Below are 18,220 nucleotides of genomic sequence, written 5' to 3'. Positions count from 1 at the left end.
CCAGTGGACACCAGAGGAGGGAAGAAAAGGAAAAGGACAAAGTGGAGAGGGAGGAGATGGAGCAATCTTTTATGTGATCATTCCATCAACTCACACATTTTTCACCTAACACCTGGTTCAACTGTAATGTGCTCAGCTCCATATAACCTGGACAGCAGCTGTGCCCTCACCCCCAAACTCAGCAAAATATTATGGTCCTCTAATCAAGAGAATTTTGCTCCTGTTACTGCATATCTTGTGGGTTCATCGTCAGACCAGTGAGTTGATACCAAACTTCACCAAAGGGCTCTCCAGAGCAACCATTTAGAGGTAACGTACTGGCTCTCACGCCCAGGCTTCTCTGGGCTTCTGCAGACTCAATGCTCCTCCTTGGAGCAGCACAGAACTCTGGGGATTGTGTGGGGGTGGTTTGTGAGGGTGTGAGCCTGTGGTAAAGATGCGTTAAAACTGAAATTCTCACCTTCATTCGATTCATGAGCCAGCACAGGCTTGGCCAGACTTTGTTTATTCTTATGGCACTCTTCAAACCCAAACGGGCCAAATCGTGGCTTCCCTGTCTATCCTTAGATGCAGCGATTGCTGCTTTTAACTGGTTAGATTGCTATGAATAGAAAACTTGAGAGATCAGCCCTGTCTTAGAAATATTATGACATTTTGCTTATTTATTGTTGACTTAAAAAAAATCCAACAACTTCCTCTAAAAACAGGTCCTTGCCACTCTTTGAACCTCTTCCTTCTAGCCTTTCTCCTGGTAAGAAATCATGTTTCCCACCTGGTTTCACATCAGCCTTACTCGATCCTCCAAATGCTATCAATTGGAGGCCATGACTTTCTTGGGTTCTCAAATGTGAACCTGGATCAGAATCATCTGGGGGCTTGTTAAACACAGTTTTTGATTCAGTAGATCTATAGACAGCGTCCCAAAAGTAGTTGTAGTTTGTTGTTGTTGTTGTTGTTGTTGTTGTTTTTGAGATGGAGTTTTGCTCTTATTTTCCAGGCTAGAGTCCAATGGCACGATCTTGGCTCATTGCAACCTCCTTCTCCCGAGTTCAAACAATTCTTCTGCCTCAATCTCCCTAGTAGCTGGGATCAAAGGTGCCTGCCACCACAACTGGCTAATTTTTGTATTTTTAATACAGACAGGTTTCACCATGTTGGCCAGGCTAGTCTCAAACTCCTGACCTACAGGTGATCCACCCACCTCGGCCTCCCAAAGTACTGGGATTACAGGCGTGAGCCCCCGCGCCCGGCCCAGAAGTTGTATTTCTAACAATTTTCTGGGCATGCCCCTCCTCCACACTTTGTGAACCAGTGCCTTAGGGCTTTTGGGTCTCCTTCTCCTGTCCCCATCCTGTAGGAGAGAGCCCCATGGAGCATGATCCTGGTCCCTTAGATTGATGGTGAGCAGCTAACAACTACATAGTACTCACTATGGGCCAGATGATGGTCCCATGCTTTACAAAGATTAAGTAACTCAAACATCACCAATCTTAGGAGGTAGCCCATTTTCCAGATGAAGGAACTGAAGCACAGTGTGGTTAGGTGAATTGCCCAAGTTCACACAGCTCACTCAGTGGAAGCTCAGACAACATGGCTAGCATCTGTGCTGTCATTCCCCACGCCGTATTGTCTTTCTGTTTTCCCCAAGTCACTTAGAGCACCTGATATTCCTACAGTTCTTGGGAGTGAATACCTCAGAAAGGAGCCCCCAAGACAACTGAACCCGTCTTAGGCACTAACAACCAGCGCCTTGGGCTCCAAGTGTCCAGGTGACTTGGCTACCCTACCTGTGTCTGTGACTGAGTAGAGACAAGAGGAGGGGGCTCTTAGCAGAAAGACACTGGACATGTGACCTGGTGAAGGCCAAGGGAGGGGTGTTGATGTGAAGATGCTGGGGACATCATCTGTGAAGAGAGGCCAGCCTTCCCCTTCTGCTGGAGCCTCAGTGTCCCCTCACCATTCTACCCTGGTCCAGAGATTTCTGCTGTTGATACTTATCAGAGAGACACAAAGGTGAGGAGGAACAGATGTGCCGTGTCATCAGCCATAATAGAAAAAGGACATGTATCTTTTTTTGACCAGGTTGGTCTAACAAGGCTGTGTGATCAGCACTGACCTGGGTGAGGGAGTAGGAGACACAGAACTGGAAGGACTGTCCCCACCCTCAAGGAGGGTGAAGGGAAGGAGGGTCATACAGATGTGCGGGTCACTGAGCTCAATTGTGGTAGAGAAAAGGCAATGAGAGCCCAAGTGGGTAAATGGCATTTGGGGAGAGAGGTGGATTCTTAAACTACATCACAGATGATGATAGGAGCAGGAGGGGGAGGGTTCAGATGTGTCCAAGACATATCTACAGCAGAGAGTATTTAATGATAACTAACAGTGATCTCATGTGAGATTCAAACAGCCGGAGGTTAAGTCTCCACTGGTATAGTGATAATAGACTTAGCTCTTTTTTTTTTCTGCCAAATAATGTGTTGGGTGCTGGCTGGAGGGCCTAGGAGTACTTTCGAAGATGGATTCTACTCCTTACAGTGTTGCCTGTTGGTTCCAGAAATGGAGCCCTTCTCCAAGTATTTCTCTACCCCATTGGTCTGATTCTCCCCCATATTCTTTGTGTTACCGACATTTCTATGGGAAAAAAACTTTCCCTATGGCTATCTCTGACACCACAAATGTCATTGAAAAGGACAGATCCTAGCACTAGGCCATATACATTGATAGGAACCAAAGATAGATATCTGATGGATTAATAAATACAACCACCTCCAAAGATGATGGTATGAAGCTAGATTAAAATGACACAGAAGGCCACTGCTGTCACTCCCAGCTCATAACCAGTGTGGCTAGAAGTTAGCTTTGTCTTTCTGCTCACTGGGCCATGTGTCTCAGACCCCGGGGTAGAGTTGAGGGAGGGCAGACAATGGTTAGTTTCCAAACTCCCCGGACATAGGGGCCCCTTGCTGCCTCCTGCCTTCCTCTGTAGAGTTTAGAAGGTTTGTTTCCAGGAAGGAGCTCCTTCCTGCCAGGTTGGTCCTCTCTCCAGCTTCCCAGCAGTGCAAGGTGCTTACAACACAGCCCGCAGGCCTGCCTGCGCCAGGCTGTGTGGGTCTGTAGACAAGGCTTGAACCGGTCCTCAACTCTGCTTCTGCGTCTGCTCCTCTCTGTCCTAGTGGGCCTTTCTCCTCCCCCTTACCTTTCCCTGCCTGAGCCCTCTTGCTGTTTTTGTGCCTGCCTTTGTTGTAGAATTCTAGATGATGGCATCCTGCAACTTGGAAAGGATGAGGCCCTTGTCTGGAGATGTTATCCCTATGAGCTCTGATCTCTTATCTCCTTCCATAGCATCCCCACCAATTTGGCCAAAGCCAAGGGCCCTCATCTGATCAGTCCTCCTGGTTCTGGTCCAGCCACTGAGCCCTGGGTCTACTCAATTTCATAGCAGGACGCTGAGAAGGAGGGAAATGGCCTCAGCCATTCTTATTCCTATTTAGAGAACTGCTTTCTTCACCATCGTCCTTCCTATCTGTTCTCCTTACCCACTGCCCAAGGACTTCAGCAATGAAAAAGTAGCTTCCCTTCTCAAAAAAAAAAAAAAAAAGAAAAAAGAAAAATCTGAAAAATCTTATTCTGATTGCATCAGTAGACCTACTAACCTGAAAACGAGTTTGGTGCACAAGTAACAGGTGAAAACCAGCTGCCTTTTACTGCTTACTGTTGCAGAAATTCCCAGGGTTGGCTGGCAGCTGGAGGGGAAGCAGGAAGGGAGGTGTGTCTCTAGCTCCCTCTACAGGGCCATGCCCCAGGAGGACAGGAGAGCCGGGCTGAATATGTTCCAGGGTCACCCAACTCTGTCCTTGCACAGTTAGCCAGGCCTTTCTTTCCAAAAAGAGTATCAGTTAATTTGTGACTATGGACTCGAATATCCTGCCTCCACAAAATTGTTCATCCTCTCCCCCATTGGATGACTCGTGCGTGTAAGTATTTTATTTCATATTTCATACCTAAATGAGTGATATATACATTTCACTATCAACATTGCTAACATGCATATTTTGGGAATATCTATATGCTGTTCCTTGGTGACAATATTTACATGGTTACACACCACACCACAGGGCTCTTACATTCACACTTACACTTTGGATCCCATCTCTTGAGTTGGGAAACTTTGTCTATAAGTTGTTGAGCAACTTCCTTGTTATTTGAGAAAGCATGGGGCCCAGTAACTTCACAGTCATGTAAAGATATAGAATGGCTCCCTGGTGTCAGGGGTGGGATGTGTGCACTCCAGCCCTTCCCATATTTCCTGAGGTGTATAAACCTGTTGTGTGGCATGGCTGTTGTTCCATTTGCTCCACTGAATTAAGCATGAAATATTCTTTCGTGATTCGATCTGTTTATACTCCTCCCAAGATACTCCTCTGTTGACTGTCTGGACATTGCCAAGGATGCTGACCTGGGAGTTCTTTGTGAAATATTATTGCAGTTAGGCTACGTGGACAATGGTGTGTTTCTTTTGGGACCCTCATGTCTAGAACCTCTTGTGCAACAAGGCCTAAATCTAAGCGTAGAAGCAGAAAGCACACTTTTCTCCTTTGCAAGGTCGGCATAAGGATTGCTAATTCATTATTTTAAGATACTATTGGAGTGTCACTCTGTGGTGTGTGGGGTTTTGGCAGTGGTGGTCTGGAGTGTGAGGGCGGCACTGAAGATTAGAGAGTGGGAAAGCTTCCTGCGTTTAGAACACTTCCAGCCTCTCCTCTGAGGGGTTTTTGGTGTAAAAAACTAGTCAAGTGTGGTTTACAAGAATGTGTCTTGTGTTTGTCGAGTGAAGTAACATTTTTTTCACCTCTGATTTATATAACTCTTAGGAGACCCATTCCTATGAGGCTTTATTAAAACATAATCACTTAATGTCCCCCCCTCCCGCTGCAAAAAATCAGACATATAACAGTCTTAAACCCTGTTGACATTGCTTTTCTTTCCTTCTTTAACAGATGTTTGCAAGAGTTGTAGTAAATACATTTCATTCTGCTGTCTCAGCCTCTCAAATCTTTTTCATGAAGATTACTTTAATTGGTGTCAGTTACAATCACAAAAAGCACCCATTTTGCTTTTGTTTTCTAGCAAAAAACAATGGGGAAACTTTCCATCTTAAACAGAATATTGAAAAGGGGGAGGTAGTAAAGATTTTGAAAATTGAGCTAATCATTTTATTTTCCTCTTTTTCATGTTCCTGTTTTTATTTGATGTTAAAACTAAAAATAATCAGAATACAACAAAGTTGAATGAGAAAGGGGTGATTGAACAGTTTGTGTGTGACAGTTGGTACCTACTATTGTTTATAGGTCATAGTCATCTATTCTATCTTAAGCCTTCCATTTAAAGGAAACTTCTAGGAAACAACTAACATTTTGAAGAAATCCAAAAGACTATTAAAACACTATCAAACAAAAGGCCATAATTAGCTGGGCACAGTGGCTCATGCCTGTAATCCTAGTACTTTGGGAGGCTAAGGCAGGAGGATCATTTGAAACTAACCTGGGCAACAAAGCAAGACTCCATCTCTACAGAAAATACAAAAATTAGCCAGGTGTGGTGGTACATGCCTGTAGTCTGAGCTACTCAGGATGCTGAGGTGGGAGGATGGCTTGAGGCTAAGAGGTTAAAGTTGCAGTGAGCCATGGTTGTGCCACTGCTCTCTAGCCTGGGCAACAGAGCAAGACCCTGTCTCAAAAAAAAAAACAACAACTGTAATTAATAAGGAATATTAATGCATGAAAAAAATGGAGACACCCTCATTACCCTTATGGAGTTTGCATTCTAATGGAGAGGGGCCAGAAATAAGCATACTGTACAGCAGGTCACATGGTGGTAAGTGCTATGGAAAAAGCAAAGCGTGACCTGGGAATAAGGGAGTGTAAACTGAGAGAAGTGGGGTGGGCGACAGATAAGGTCTGTCTAAAGGTAGGAAGGTGACATTTGAGCAAAGACAGAGCTGAGAGAGGCTAAACATGGGTGTGGGGGGAAAGTGTTACAGGCAGAGGAAGCAGCAAGTGTGAAGGTTCCGAGGCAGGCACACGGCTGATATGTTGAAGGAACATCACAGCAGCCAGGATGGACTGAAACAGGAGAGGGTCAGTAGTAAGGGTAGAGGCTAGATCATAGAGGGACTAACAGGCCATCATAAGGACTTTGGCTTTTACTCTGAGATAGGAAGCCATTGACATGTTTGATCAGGGGAGTGACATGACCTACCTTCTAGTTTTAAAAGATCCTTTTATAAATGATTGTTATGGTTGATAATAGACTACTGGAGAGGGTGGGGATATGAAGAAACATGGTGAGAAGTAGTCACATTCCAGATGTATTTTGAAAATTCAGCCCATAGGATTTATGGAGAGGTTAGATGCAGGATATGAGAGAAGGGAGTCAAGGATACTCCAAGGTTTTGACCTGAGCAACTGGAAAGATGGAAAGCCATCTGCTGAGATAGGAAAGAAGAACAAAGAAGCAGATGTGGTGAGAGTAAGAGCAAGAGTTGGGTTGTAGACATGTTGACTTTGAGATCATCTGAGTGAGCATGGAGAGGATGCAGTTGGAATGTGAATCTGGGGCTCAGGGGAGAAACCTGGGCTGCAGATACAAACATGGAGTTGTCTGCATACTCACGGGCCAGAGGTCAGAACCGAGGCAGGTGGCTGGGGGAGCTGGCCTGGTTTTTGTGCCCTCTGGGAATGGCCAGCCTCAGACCTCCTGACTGGTCATGGCCAGGAGGAGGTCAGAAACCTGAAGGTGAATCCTAACCCTAATTCGAGTCCTTGGCCGAGATCTCAGGACTAGTTTCCAGCTGGCCTGGGTCCTTAAGGAGTAAAGGAGCACTCCTGGAGCACCTAGCTGTGCCGGTACCTGGGGAAAAAGTAACTACAGATGGAAAGTCTCCATGAAAGAGATGACCAGATCTCTCCTCTGGAGAGGTGAAGGGTTCATTGGAAGTATCTGCTAGGGCAAGAGGTACCTGGTTCTTGCCTTTTGAGGATGGTCAGATGCCTTTGAATGACCAGCACCTGACCTTCCTGTTGTCAGAAAAGACTAAAATGATCATAGTGGTCTATATAGTCCGCTACATAGATCCCAGCCTTTTCTAGTGAATCCAAGGGACAGTAACATGTTGAAGTGATTTTTACCAAGTAACCAAAAGCTCTCTGTATTTGTTAACTATTGCTGTGTAACAAACTACTCTAAAACCTAATGACTTAACAAGAAGTTATCTCTGTTTTCTGAGGGTCAGCAATTTAGAACAGCCTGGCTGGGTAGCTCCGGCTCAAGGTCTCCAACAAAGTTGTAGTCAAGAAATAAACTAGATCTGGAGGAGCCACTTCCAAGCTCACTCACATGGCTGGCAAGTTGATTCTGGCTGTTGGCAGGAGGCCTGAACTCCTCCCCATACAGGTCTCTCCCTGGGGTGCCTGAGCATCTTCATAATTGGTGTGACTGGCTTCTCCCAGAACAAATGAACCAAGACAGCAAGGTAGAAGCTGCAATGCTTTTTGTGACCTAAGGTCAGAATGCCTCCACTGCACACTGTTGGTCACATAGACCAACTCTCATTCAGTGTGGGAGAAAAGCACACAGGTGAATACCAGTAGTCTAGGATCAATGGAGGCCACCCTGGAAGCCCGCAATCACCTTCCTTGAAAGTAGGGGGAGGGTTTATGTCTTTTCAATCCTTTGTACCTTTTCAAAGCACCACTTGCAGCTGTAAGGGCTCATAACTCCAGACTGGGTTCCCCATCACAACTGGTCGAATCCATACCACTAGCAGGGCTCCCACCAAATTATGGGGATTCTTCTCTGGTCACCTCTAGCTCAAGAGGGTACCTTGGAGACAAATTCAAGTGCCATGCCAACACAGGAATCCCACCATTTGCCATGTTGGTATTTTTGCCCTGATTTTTCAGGTGCCCTGGGCTCAGCTCACATCCCTACCAAATAAATACATGGTGTGTGTTGTTATCCACTTTTGAGTTGTGCAGATTTGCACTATATTTAGAAGCCTTTAGTACATGATGTGTCTAGGATTGACTTTGTAACATATATTCTTCCAAGGAGCCTTTGACCATGTAAAACCCACCAATATTCCTTCCTTTTTAGCACATTCATTTCACTAGTACTTCTTCTGTGTGTGCATTTAATTCCTAGCCATTTCTTGCATGAGCAAATTGCCTAAATGCGCTTGTGAGAAACCCTTTTATGGTAAACGTTATTAAACTGAAAACAAGGGTATAATAAAATAGCAATTTAAGGGTAATTTACTAACAACTAGAGCCCTTAAGCATTGACATACCATTGTGTAGTAATAATACCAGACTTGGTATTTAAACACACTCTTTGTCACTCCAAAAATCATTGGGACAGTTTCCTAATCCTCATGGTCTTTAATTATAGCTCCTTTAATTTTTTTTTTTTTTTTTACTACATCTATGTCACTGGCTTACAAATTATAAATCATTAACTTCTATCCACATAAAACATCCAGCAAACTGTTACATCTCTGCTCCTTATACAGAGAAATAACAAAGAAAATATTCAGAAAACATACTAGAGGTAAGCTGACATCTCTAAACCTTGAAGTTCTGGCACTTAAGTTTTCCACTGTGTCCTGAATCAGGTGATATTGGGGTGAGTAATGGTAGAGCCTGGATCTCAGAAGTGATCAATTAATTGAAAATTCTGAGGCTTCCTGAATCTTCCCCAGGGAGAAGAATTTGTTAAATACAAATCTCAGCAAAGATTCTTTGCTCTCTAGAGGGTGGTGTGGATGCCACAAAGGCCAGTGGGCAGTTGGACAGGACCTAGGCAGTATGACCAAGTCCCTGCATGTAGGGTCTGGCTTCCATTTGAAGGTGGAGATGTTCACACTTGTTAGCACCCTGGGGATACTCTCCTGAAAGACTGACTCATGCTAACTAGAAAGTAGGGAGGTAGGCACTGCAATGCTGGCTGGTTAATTTGCCACGAGGAGCCATCATCAGAGAGACCAGACGTACTCAAAGTCCATATAATCAGCACACATTGTCCCTGTCGGCAGGCCTCCACAGGAAGCCAAATCATAATCAGAAACTCTGTATTAAGTTGCCCTGAAAAATCATTATCACAGATTTTGGAAATACCTCAAGTCTCTATGATCAGTTCATTCTCTACCTGAGGGTAACTGGGGAGCTAAATCATGGTCCAAAGGTTGTTTGGTGAGTGGATAATCAGGACAGGGGAGGCTGAGGGAGGGAAATGTTTAGTGGCAACAGGAACTTCATGGGTCCGTGCCAGAATGGGAATGACTTTGCCAGAAAGACTGATCTATTCAAAACCAAGTGGCTAAAACTTCCTTTTACCTAGAGGGGCAGTTGGATAGTGTACTAATTAATTTAGCAGCTTAAAACAATACACATGTTACACAGTTTCTGTGGGTCAGAAATATGAGAGATTCTGGCTTAGGATTCCTCAAAATGGTATGTGGGCTGCAGTCGTCGAAAGGCTTACCTGGGCTAGGAGAACTGCTTCCAAAATGGCTCCCTCATATGGCTGGCAACTTGGTGCTAGGTATTGGCACAAGGCCTCAGTTCCTCACTACAAGGACCTCCCCATTGGGTTGCTTGAATGATGTCATGACATGGCAGCTGGCTTTCCCTAGAGTGAGTACTCGGAGACAGCAAGGTGAGGCCACAGTGTCTTTTATAACCTAATCCATAAAGTCACATGCCGCCATTTCCCCTACATTCTATTTACTGAAAGTGACTCACTGAATCCATCCTGCAGTCAAAAGGAAGGGAATTAGGCTCTGCCTTTCAAAGAGAGGTTTGTCAAATAAATAGTTAACATATTTTAAACCATAATAGGTATCACTTACATTGTCTCTGTAACTCCTTTTTATTATACTTCCGTTGCTCACCAACTCCTCTGATGATCCATGTACTCTATTAATACATTTATATGATGTTTATAACTATTACATATTTATATGTAATTCTATATCATATATAACTATAGAACATCTAATTATGTTATAAATATCAATATATTTGGCTTATGGCCACGCTGTTGTAGCAGGACAGCCATTATGTACCTAATATCAAACCTGCCTACCTCCATTTTGCCACTTCACTAGCAGGGGGCCAGGGCAAGTAACTTGGCCCATCTGTGCCCCTGTGCCTTCATCTGTAAAAGAAGGCTAGTAATAGGACCTACCTCATAAGCTTCTTGGGAGGATTAAGTGAGTAATTAAATGCACAGGGCTTAGAAGAGTGCCTGGCACTTCGAAAACATTCAATACTGTTGGCTCTCAGCGGTGGCAGCTGGAGTGGTAGCAGAAATAGTTTGATCCAGTAGGTGTAGTTAGCCCTCAGAGAGCAATCTGATTTCCATGTTCCCAGTGGTAGTAAACAAAAGCCATACTTGTCTTCCTGGTCCCACCATCCAAGCCATGTTCTGAGGATAAAGGGACCGGGGCCAGCAGCCTCTCATTTTCCTTCCTCTTTGCTGCGCTTGTTCCTCCTCTGAATCCCAGGTTAATCCACAACAGAGAGTGGTTACATGGAGATAACATGTTTAGTTTGTACTATGACTCCTATTTACGTTTTGTTGTTGTTGCTGAATTTTTTTTTTTTTTTAGGCTGACATTTTGTGGAAGGGTAGCATATCCAAACAGGGAAATGACCTCGCAGAAAGCTAGGGAGTTCCTCAGCCTCATGAATTTTTAATTAGAGGCCATTCCTAATTTTTTATCTTTAAATGTCCATTTTCAAGGATGTACGCTAGCCACCTCTGATTACAGTAGGCTTACAACATAACCGCGTTTGCTTCTTGGCCCCTTTTGCTTCTTTCCAGTGCCTCTTGGGCTTAATGAATAGTTTTTATCTTCATGCTAAGCACATTCATCATTTAAAACATGCCTGGTATTTGCTGAAGATGAATTGAGGGGAAAGTTAGAAATGGAATTTTCTTCACCTCTCAGTGCTACTTTAAAAGGGAGGCTATACCTAGTGGAATGTGTGAGAGTTGTCTTGTGTCAGGTGGCAGTTAGCTAAATATAGAGTCAGGGAGCTGGGAGGGACCTGCTGAGGTCATCTGTGCCCTCCCGCCAGCCTTCCCCATCTGAATGTCTCCAGCCCTGTGCTCACCAGCTCAGTAGTCACCAGCCACATAAGGCTTCTAAGCTCTTCAGCTGTGGCTGGTCCAAGTTGAGATGTACTGTCCATGATAAAATACATTGACATTTTAAGACTTTTAAAAGATTTTTAAAGACTTAATTCAAAAAACAGGAAAAATGCCTCATTGATAATTTTATGAAATTATTAATGATGATTGATAATGAAGTGATAATATTTTGATTATTTAAATAAAATATATCATTAAAATTTACATTACCTGTTTGTCTCTTCTTTAATATGGCTACTAGAAAGTTTAGCATATTATATGTGGCTTATATTTTATTAGTGTTGGACAGTGCTCTCAAGATTATCTCACTCTGTTATTCAGACCCCCAGGGCAGAGACTCTAAAGCCTTCCTTGGTGATTTTGAGTCTTTCATTATTCTGGCAATTCTGTTCTTCTCCACGTCCTATCTTAATCTCTCCTGCTTTTGGTTTGGAGACTTCTACTTCAAATAGTTGACTCTTTGGCATCTCCTTATGAAATCCCCACTTGAAGTGAGTCAAGCATCTCTTCATATTGTTGTAAGCAGAGTAAACGCATTTTCTTGTCACCTTTTGACTTTCTACCTCCTTGATCATTTTTAATGACTTCTTTTGGGTCATCTTCTCTATATTGTTTTTAAAAACTTGGTATCCCAAACCACCCACATTGCTCTAACATGAGTCCGACTATGCAGAGACAAGCGGAAGGAATTATCTCCATCATCAAGTACTTGACTGGCCCTTTTGCTACTTTACGTTATTTAATCCCACAGCACATGGAGGGGCAGATGCTATTTGTACCACTCTTGATAAGGTGGTTGGGGCTCAGAGAGGTTAAGTAACTTACCAAGGTTCTACCACAAATTAAGTGGCATGCCTGGGATTTGTGCCCAGCTTGCCTGACTCCAAAGCTTATGCTCTTTCGTTATATACCATGCCTCTTTTTTTGCTGGTATTTTTCTTGAGATAGTCTTTCCTGTAGTCTTGATCGGCATTGCAGTACAGAGTGATGCATTTGTAGCTTATGGTCAACAGTGATAACTGGGCTTGTTATGTTTGCACCTAGCTAGAATTGCTAAGCCCTTCCGCTAAATTCCAGAAACCCCTTCCAACCCTCCAGATACGGCATAAAAGCCAGCAGGACTGTCCAGCCCTAGCCCTTGTAGGGTCATCAGTGGGCCAGTGTTGAGATCTCCAGGTGTCAGGAATGATTTCTCTGAAAATAAGCTTTCTTTCCTCTGTCCCAGAGCCTGTGAATAACTATCAATCCCAAGACAGGCTATTTCTCAAAGGCTAATCAAGGCAAAGTGCATTGTTTGTGTTTTGAGTGAGAGGGGACAGAAGGGATACTTCCGAGTGTGTTAAAAATAGATCTTCCCATAGCTCGAAACTTGGGGACATTATGCTCAGTGAAGTAAGGCAGTCACAAAAGGACAAGTACTGAAATGCCGTATGATTCTACTTCTCTGTGGTACCTAGAGTAGTTAGAGTTTCAGTTTGAGAAGATGAAAGGGTTCTAGAGATGGATGGTAGTGATAGTTGAACACTGTTATGAAATGGTGAATTTTTTTTTTTTTTTTTTGAGACTGGGTCTCCTCTGTCACCCAAGCCAGGATACAGTGGTGCAATCACAGCTCACTGCAGCCTCGACCTCCCAGGCTCAAGCAATCCTCCCACCTCAGCCTCTAGAGTAGCTGGATCTACAGGCACACACCATCCCACGTGGCTATTTTTTTTTTAATTATTTGTAGAGATGAGGTCTCATTATTTGTAGAGATGAGGACCAACTCATTGCCTAAGTTGATCCCTAACTCCTGGGCTCACGCGATGCTCCTGCCTCAGCCTCCCAAAGTGCTGGGATTACAGGCATAAGCCACCACCCCCAGCCTGTGAATGTTCCTAATGCCACTGAACATACACTTAAATATGATTAAAATGGTAAATGTCATGTGTATTTACCACAATAAAAACAAGCTGATCTCTACATAAAGAAAAACAGCGGTTACAGGTGCCCCAGGAGCCAAGTCTTGAGTCCATTGCTTATTCTAGCTTTGAGCCCATAGTTGTTCTGAGTTAGCGTCTCATGAGAAAGGTGCAGGCTTACTGCACAGAGATGAGTGGAGCTCTTTTTTTCCCTGACAAATTTCTCCATCTAGGAAGTTTTTCCAATTTCACACAGATGCCTTTGCCAGGATTTAAATCACTTTCAACAGATGTCTGGGGAGCTGTCTGGGGGAGGGGAAGCAGCCTCACCCCCGGGACTCTGGAATAGGACCTTTGTTCATACTTACTTGTCTATGGAGAGCTTCTTAGTCTTAGCCCCATGTCTATCAGGGGGTGGGCTAGACCTTTCTCAGAAAGAAAACAGCTATACATTCTATTCAATTGTACCAAAGTAGTTGTAGCTTCTTTGGAAACATGAATGAGAATTTGATTGAGTACTCAATATCTAAGAATGTTTGATCTGTGTTTCACTGGAGTCTCTGGCCCTTGAAAACCTGGGGCCAGTTAACCAATCTGATGCACAGGCTCTTTGGAGAAAATATAGCCAGGGTATGTAGATTGGGACCCTAATCCATAAAAATTCTCTTTAGAGTATCTGTTTAGAGTCATTGTGGGTGTATTTGCTTATTTGCCCTGTATATTTTCCTTTTCAGGAATCATTAACCAATGGCAACAGGAATCCAAGGATAAAGTGATTTCCCTCCTGTTAACTCATCTGCCTTTGCTGAAGCCAGGAAACCTCGACGCAAAAGTAGAATATATGAAACTGCTGCCCAAAATCCTGGCTCACTCTATTGAACACAACCAGCACATTGAGGAGAGCAGGCAGCTGCTGTCCTATGCTTTGATACATCCAGCTACGTCGTTGGAAGACCGTAGTGCTTTAGCCATGTGGCTGAATCACTTGGAGGACCGCACGTCAACCAGCTTTGGTGGCCAGAACCGAGGCCGCTCAGACTCTGTGGATTATGGACAGACACACTATTATCACCAAAGACAGAACTCCGACGACAAGCTCAATGGGTGGCAGAACTCTCGGGATTCTGGGATTTGCATCAATGCCTCCAACTGGCAGGACAAAAGCATGGGGTGTGAGAATGGTCATGTGCCCCTCTACTCCTCCTCATCTGTCCCCACCACAATCAATACAATTGGAACCAGCACAAGTACAAGTAAGTTCCCCGGAAACCCTGTCATGTAGTCTGGTTTGGCGATTTGCTGTGTATGTGGCATGTCCCGCTGACAGTGTCTGCTCCATGCACCCTGTGACCCTGGGAGAGAAGGGCTGATTGGAATTGGCTGTGGGAAAGGTCCTTTGGACCCCATATTTGTTGCTCTTTGACTCTGCAAAGATTAAAATACTGGGATGGTAAAAGTGATTGATGGTCCAAATTTGGGTTATAAACAGACCAAAAATAAATAGAGAATAAAGGAAAGAAGGAAACTTCCCGTTTCCACAAACAGAGATGCATTTCACCCATGTCTTTCACCCTGGGGTTTTGGATTTGCTGAGGCACTGAGTTACTGTGTGATTCTCTAAACCTAATTCTAACCCATGGTTAACCAGGCAGCCTCATGGGCTTTGTGCTTTTTTTTTTTATTTTATTTTTTCCTCTTTCTTTCTCTCTCTCTTTTTTTTTTTTTTTTTTTTTTTTCTTAAATTTCACCCTGGAATGTTTCCTCCCTTTGCATTTTCTGGTTTTAATCCCCAATTGTCGGGGCACTTTTTTCCTGACCAGTGGGAGCAGGTTTGCTAACTGAGAATGCTGCTGTGTGCTGTGGCCTGGTGAGAATGCCGTGGACTTCCTCTTGTTCAGTCCAACACCTTAGGATAGGTGGGTCAGGAACTGCTTTGTGGGTGGGGAGAGCGGAGAACAGCCCTCTGCTCTTTTGACCACTAAAGCAAAGTACTGCACCCTCAGCTGGGCACTGGGGCTGGGAGTCCTCTCTCTGTCTCCCCACTGAGGCCGAGTAAAGTGACAAACACACCATTGGTGCCTATATAAAGTAGCGATGTGGAAATGCACCCTGTCTTCAAACAGTGTTCCTTAGTGCTAGTTTACACCTGTCCGTGAACACAGTGGCAGTGCCAAGATAACTTTCTTGAAGGAATGCTTTTGCAATTAGACCTGATGTGCCTGTCTTCATGCAGGAACCCCCAATTAAAAGATACGAGAGGATTAATAATTGGGGCCCTGGCACAGAGACTCAGGCCTGTAATCCCAGCACTTTGGGAGGCCTAGGCGGGCAGATCACTTGAGGTCAGGAGTTCAAGACCAGCCTGGCCAACATGGTGAAACCCTGTCTCTACCAAAAAATACAAAAATTATCCAGACATGATGATGTATGCCTGTAATCCCAGCTACTCAGGAGGCTGAGGTTAAGGAATCACTTGAACCCAGGAGGCGGAGGTTGCAGTGAGATGAGATCATGCCACTGCACTCCAGCCTGGGCAACAGAGTGGGTCTCAGAAGAAAAAAAAAAGAAAAAGAATTGGCAGTGATGCTTTCTTGGCATCTGTCCCTACTTGGATCTTTGGTTACCAGGCCTCTTTAAATGGCTTTCTCAAATAGGTAGGATTGTTGAATTACAGCTACATGAACTGAAACAGTACCTCAGTGGAATAACCAAGCAAACACTGAAGACACTGCACTGATACTGCTACAACATGGGATTTTTTTAAATTCTTGTTTCTGCTTTTACATTTAGATATGGGTCACTTGCACATTTTGGGAATTAGGTGATTACTGCATCTTAATTTATTATATAAGAGGTTCTGATGACAGTATCTTTCATAGACTGTAATCCAGCAGGAACTGTTCACTTGTCTCTGTATGATAGGGAGTGATGGCTGTGACTTCTAAAGCAGACACATGCAGGCAGATGACAGTCTCTTGGTCTAAGTTTTCTGCATTGGCAACAGAATCTAGCTATTGTTACAAAACTCTTCAATAGCTGGGAGAGATGCGAGCTGTAAGCTGCCTGCCTTCTTAAAATATGGTCTTTTGTGTTTTAAAGGGTTGAGTTTTATGTCATTTGTCTCGAAATTAGGCTTGGGTCATTATATATTTCTGTCCACTGATTTATACATTCAGGATCAGGTCTTGACATTTAGTACATTTAAGATAGTTATCAGGTTGTAGTCAACAAGCACTTGTTTCTGGCTGTGGCCACCCAGCCAGCCCCATAGAGGGTAGAAAATTTGTAGATGACTGTCATGGCCTTACTGATCTCTGAAGCCCTATGTAATACTTGAGTGAAAAGGACTTGGAGGCTTAACCAGATGACTAGACGACATACCTTTGGAAGAAGGCAGGCATTAGAGCCCTCTTCCAGAGCATCAGAGAAGATCAAAGGGCTCAGATCTCCTCTCCAGAAAGTTTCATTCAAACACTCATGGCCATATCAACACTTGTATGTCAATAATATCTCTTTAAGAAAATGTGAATGTCATTGCTGTACTCTTCTGTATTGCCTATGGTGGTTCAATTGTGTGAGTCAAAACCGCAAGCCTTTGGGTCACTTGTTAACTTGTCCCTCTATCAATAAACCCTGAGCACCTGGGAGGCGGCCTGACTGAGGGAAGAACAAGGACTTTGGCACCAACGCCTCCTGGGTCCAAATCCCAGACCTGCAATTTGCTAACTACAGCTTGGCCAAGTAATTTAACCTCTCCCATCAAGGTGCCCACTTGTAAAACGGGAACATTCATAATATCTACCTTTGAGGGCTGTAGTGAAGGTAAATACAATTATGTAAATGCCCAGCCTGGTTAGAGCAGCAACAGTAGGCACTCCAGGGTTGCCTGTTAGATGAATAAATGAAAGAAACTGGGAAAGACGGTGAGGAGCTAAGTGTTAACACTGATATGCAGAGTCTGTGCCCTCATTTTCAGTTCTGATGGGTGCCTGACATAAGCACCTTACCCTAAGCCCAGAGCCATGCAGAGTATTCTAAGGGACCTTGAATATGCTGTGATTTTTGGCCATTCCACTGCAATAGAAATTGGGTTGGACTTAAGGCTTCTTCTACTGCACTGAAGAGCTACACTTCTTACCTCTTTCCAAGTGGAAAAACAATCTGCATAAGACAACATGATGATAAAAACAGAAATCAATTAGTACTACACATTTTCAAATTATCAGCTACATTAATGATGGTGAATGAAAAGTAACCAGAAAGCCACCTCCTTAGTTTTTGTTTTTGTGTTTAACCTTGGTTTATTCCACTGCTGTTTTACGCCTCAGTCATTGTGCCTTCAACAGAGTGCCTTAACATTTGTGCCTTCCTCCTTGTATGGATTCCCAGTCATTTACCCTGCAAATGCTTCCTGTCCATCTTCTGTGTGCCTAGCACTGTGTTTAGGTCCATGGGAAATACCAGGAAGCTGCAGACCCAGTTAACACTTCCAAGGAGCCTGTAATTGGAGAGATATGACATATGAATCAGTATCACAATTAAAAATTAAATATTCCTTTTTGCTGGACTTATCCATAGAAATTTCATATAACAATTCATGAGGTATATAAAAGTGCAGTAAAATCATACTCTAAGAGCTGCCACAAGGCATATAGGATGAAGTGCCAGCTGAATGTAGGTCTATCCTGTAAGTGCTGTGAATGTGCAGAATGGAGAGATCCTTGTGAACTGGAGCGTCAAGAAAGCCTTTGGGCCAGGTGCCGTGGCTCACGCCTGTAATCCCAGCACTTTGAGAGGCCAACACAGGAGGATCGCTTGAGGCCAGAAATTCAAGAACAATCTGAACAACATAGCTAGACCCCATCTCTTAAAAAAAAAAATATTAGCTTGATGAGTTGGCTGCAGTGAGCTGTGATCATGTCACTGCACTCCAGCTTGGGTGACAGAGCAAGACTTAGTCTCAAAAAAAAAAAAAGGGAAAAGACCAGGCATTGGTGGCTCACGCCTGTAACCCCAGCACTTTGGGAGGCCGAGGTGGGCGAATCACTTGAGGTCAGGAGTTCAAGACCGGCCTGGCCAACATGGTAAAACCCTGTCTTTACTAA

General features: G+C 43.9%; 1 protein-coding gene across 6 annotated transcripts in view; it reads left to right on the top strand.

Annotated features, from left to right (window-relative positions):
* The window catches only part of LOC105481794 (sterile alpha motif domain containing 4A), a 224,917-nt gene that overhangs the window by 123,406 nt on the left and 83,291 nt on the right, over positions 1 to 18,220 (top strand). For 5 of the 6 annotated variants that reach the window (XM_071100158.1, XM_071100156.1, XM_071100160.1 and 2 more), the window contains exon 3: positions 13,850 to 14,368. In XM_071100158.1, coding sequence (XP_070956259.1) covers positions 13,850 to 14,368 — 519 coding nt within the window. Of the gene's footprint in view, positions 310 to 13,849; positions 14,369 to 18,220 lie in introns of all 6 variants that reach the window. The other variant, XM_071100159.1, reaches the window with a different exon arrangement.

The sequence above is a fragment of the Macaca nemestrina genome, chromosome 7, assembly GCF_043159975.1.
Source record: "Macaca nemestrina isolate mMacNem1 chromosome 7, mMacNem.hap1, whole genome shotgun sequence".
Taxonomy (NCBI): Eukaryota; Metazoa; Chordata; class Mammalia; order Primates; family Cercopithecidae; genus Macaca; species Macaca nemestrina.
This window is presented reverse-complemented; position numbering and strand designations above follow the sequence as displayed.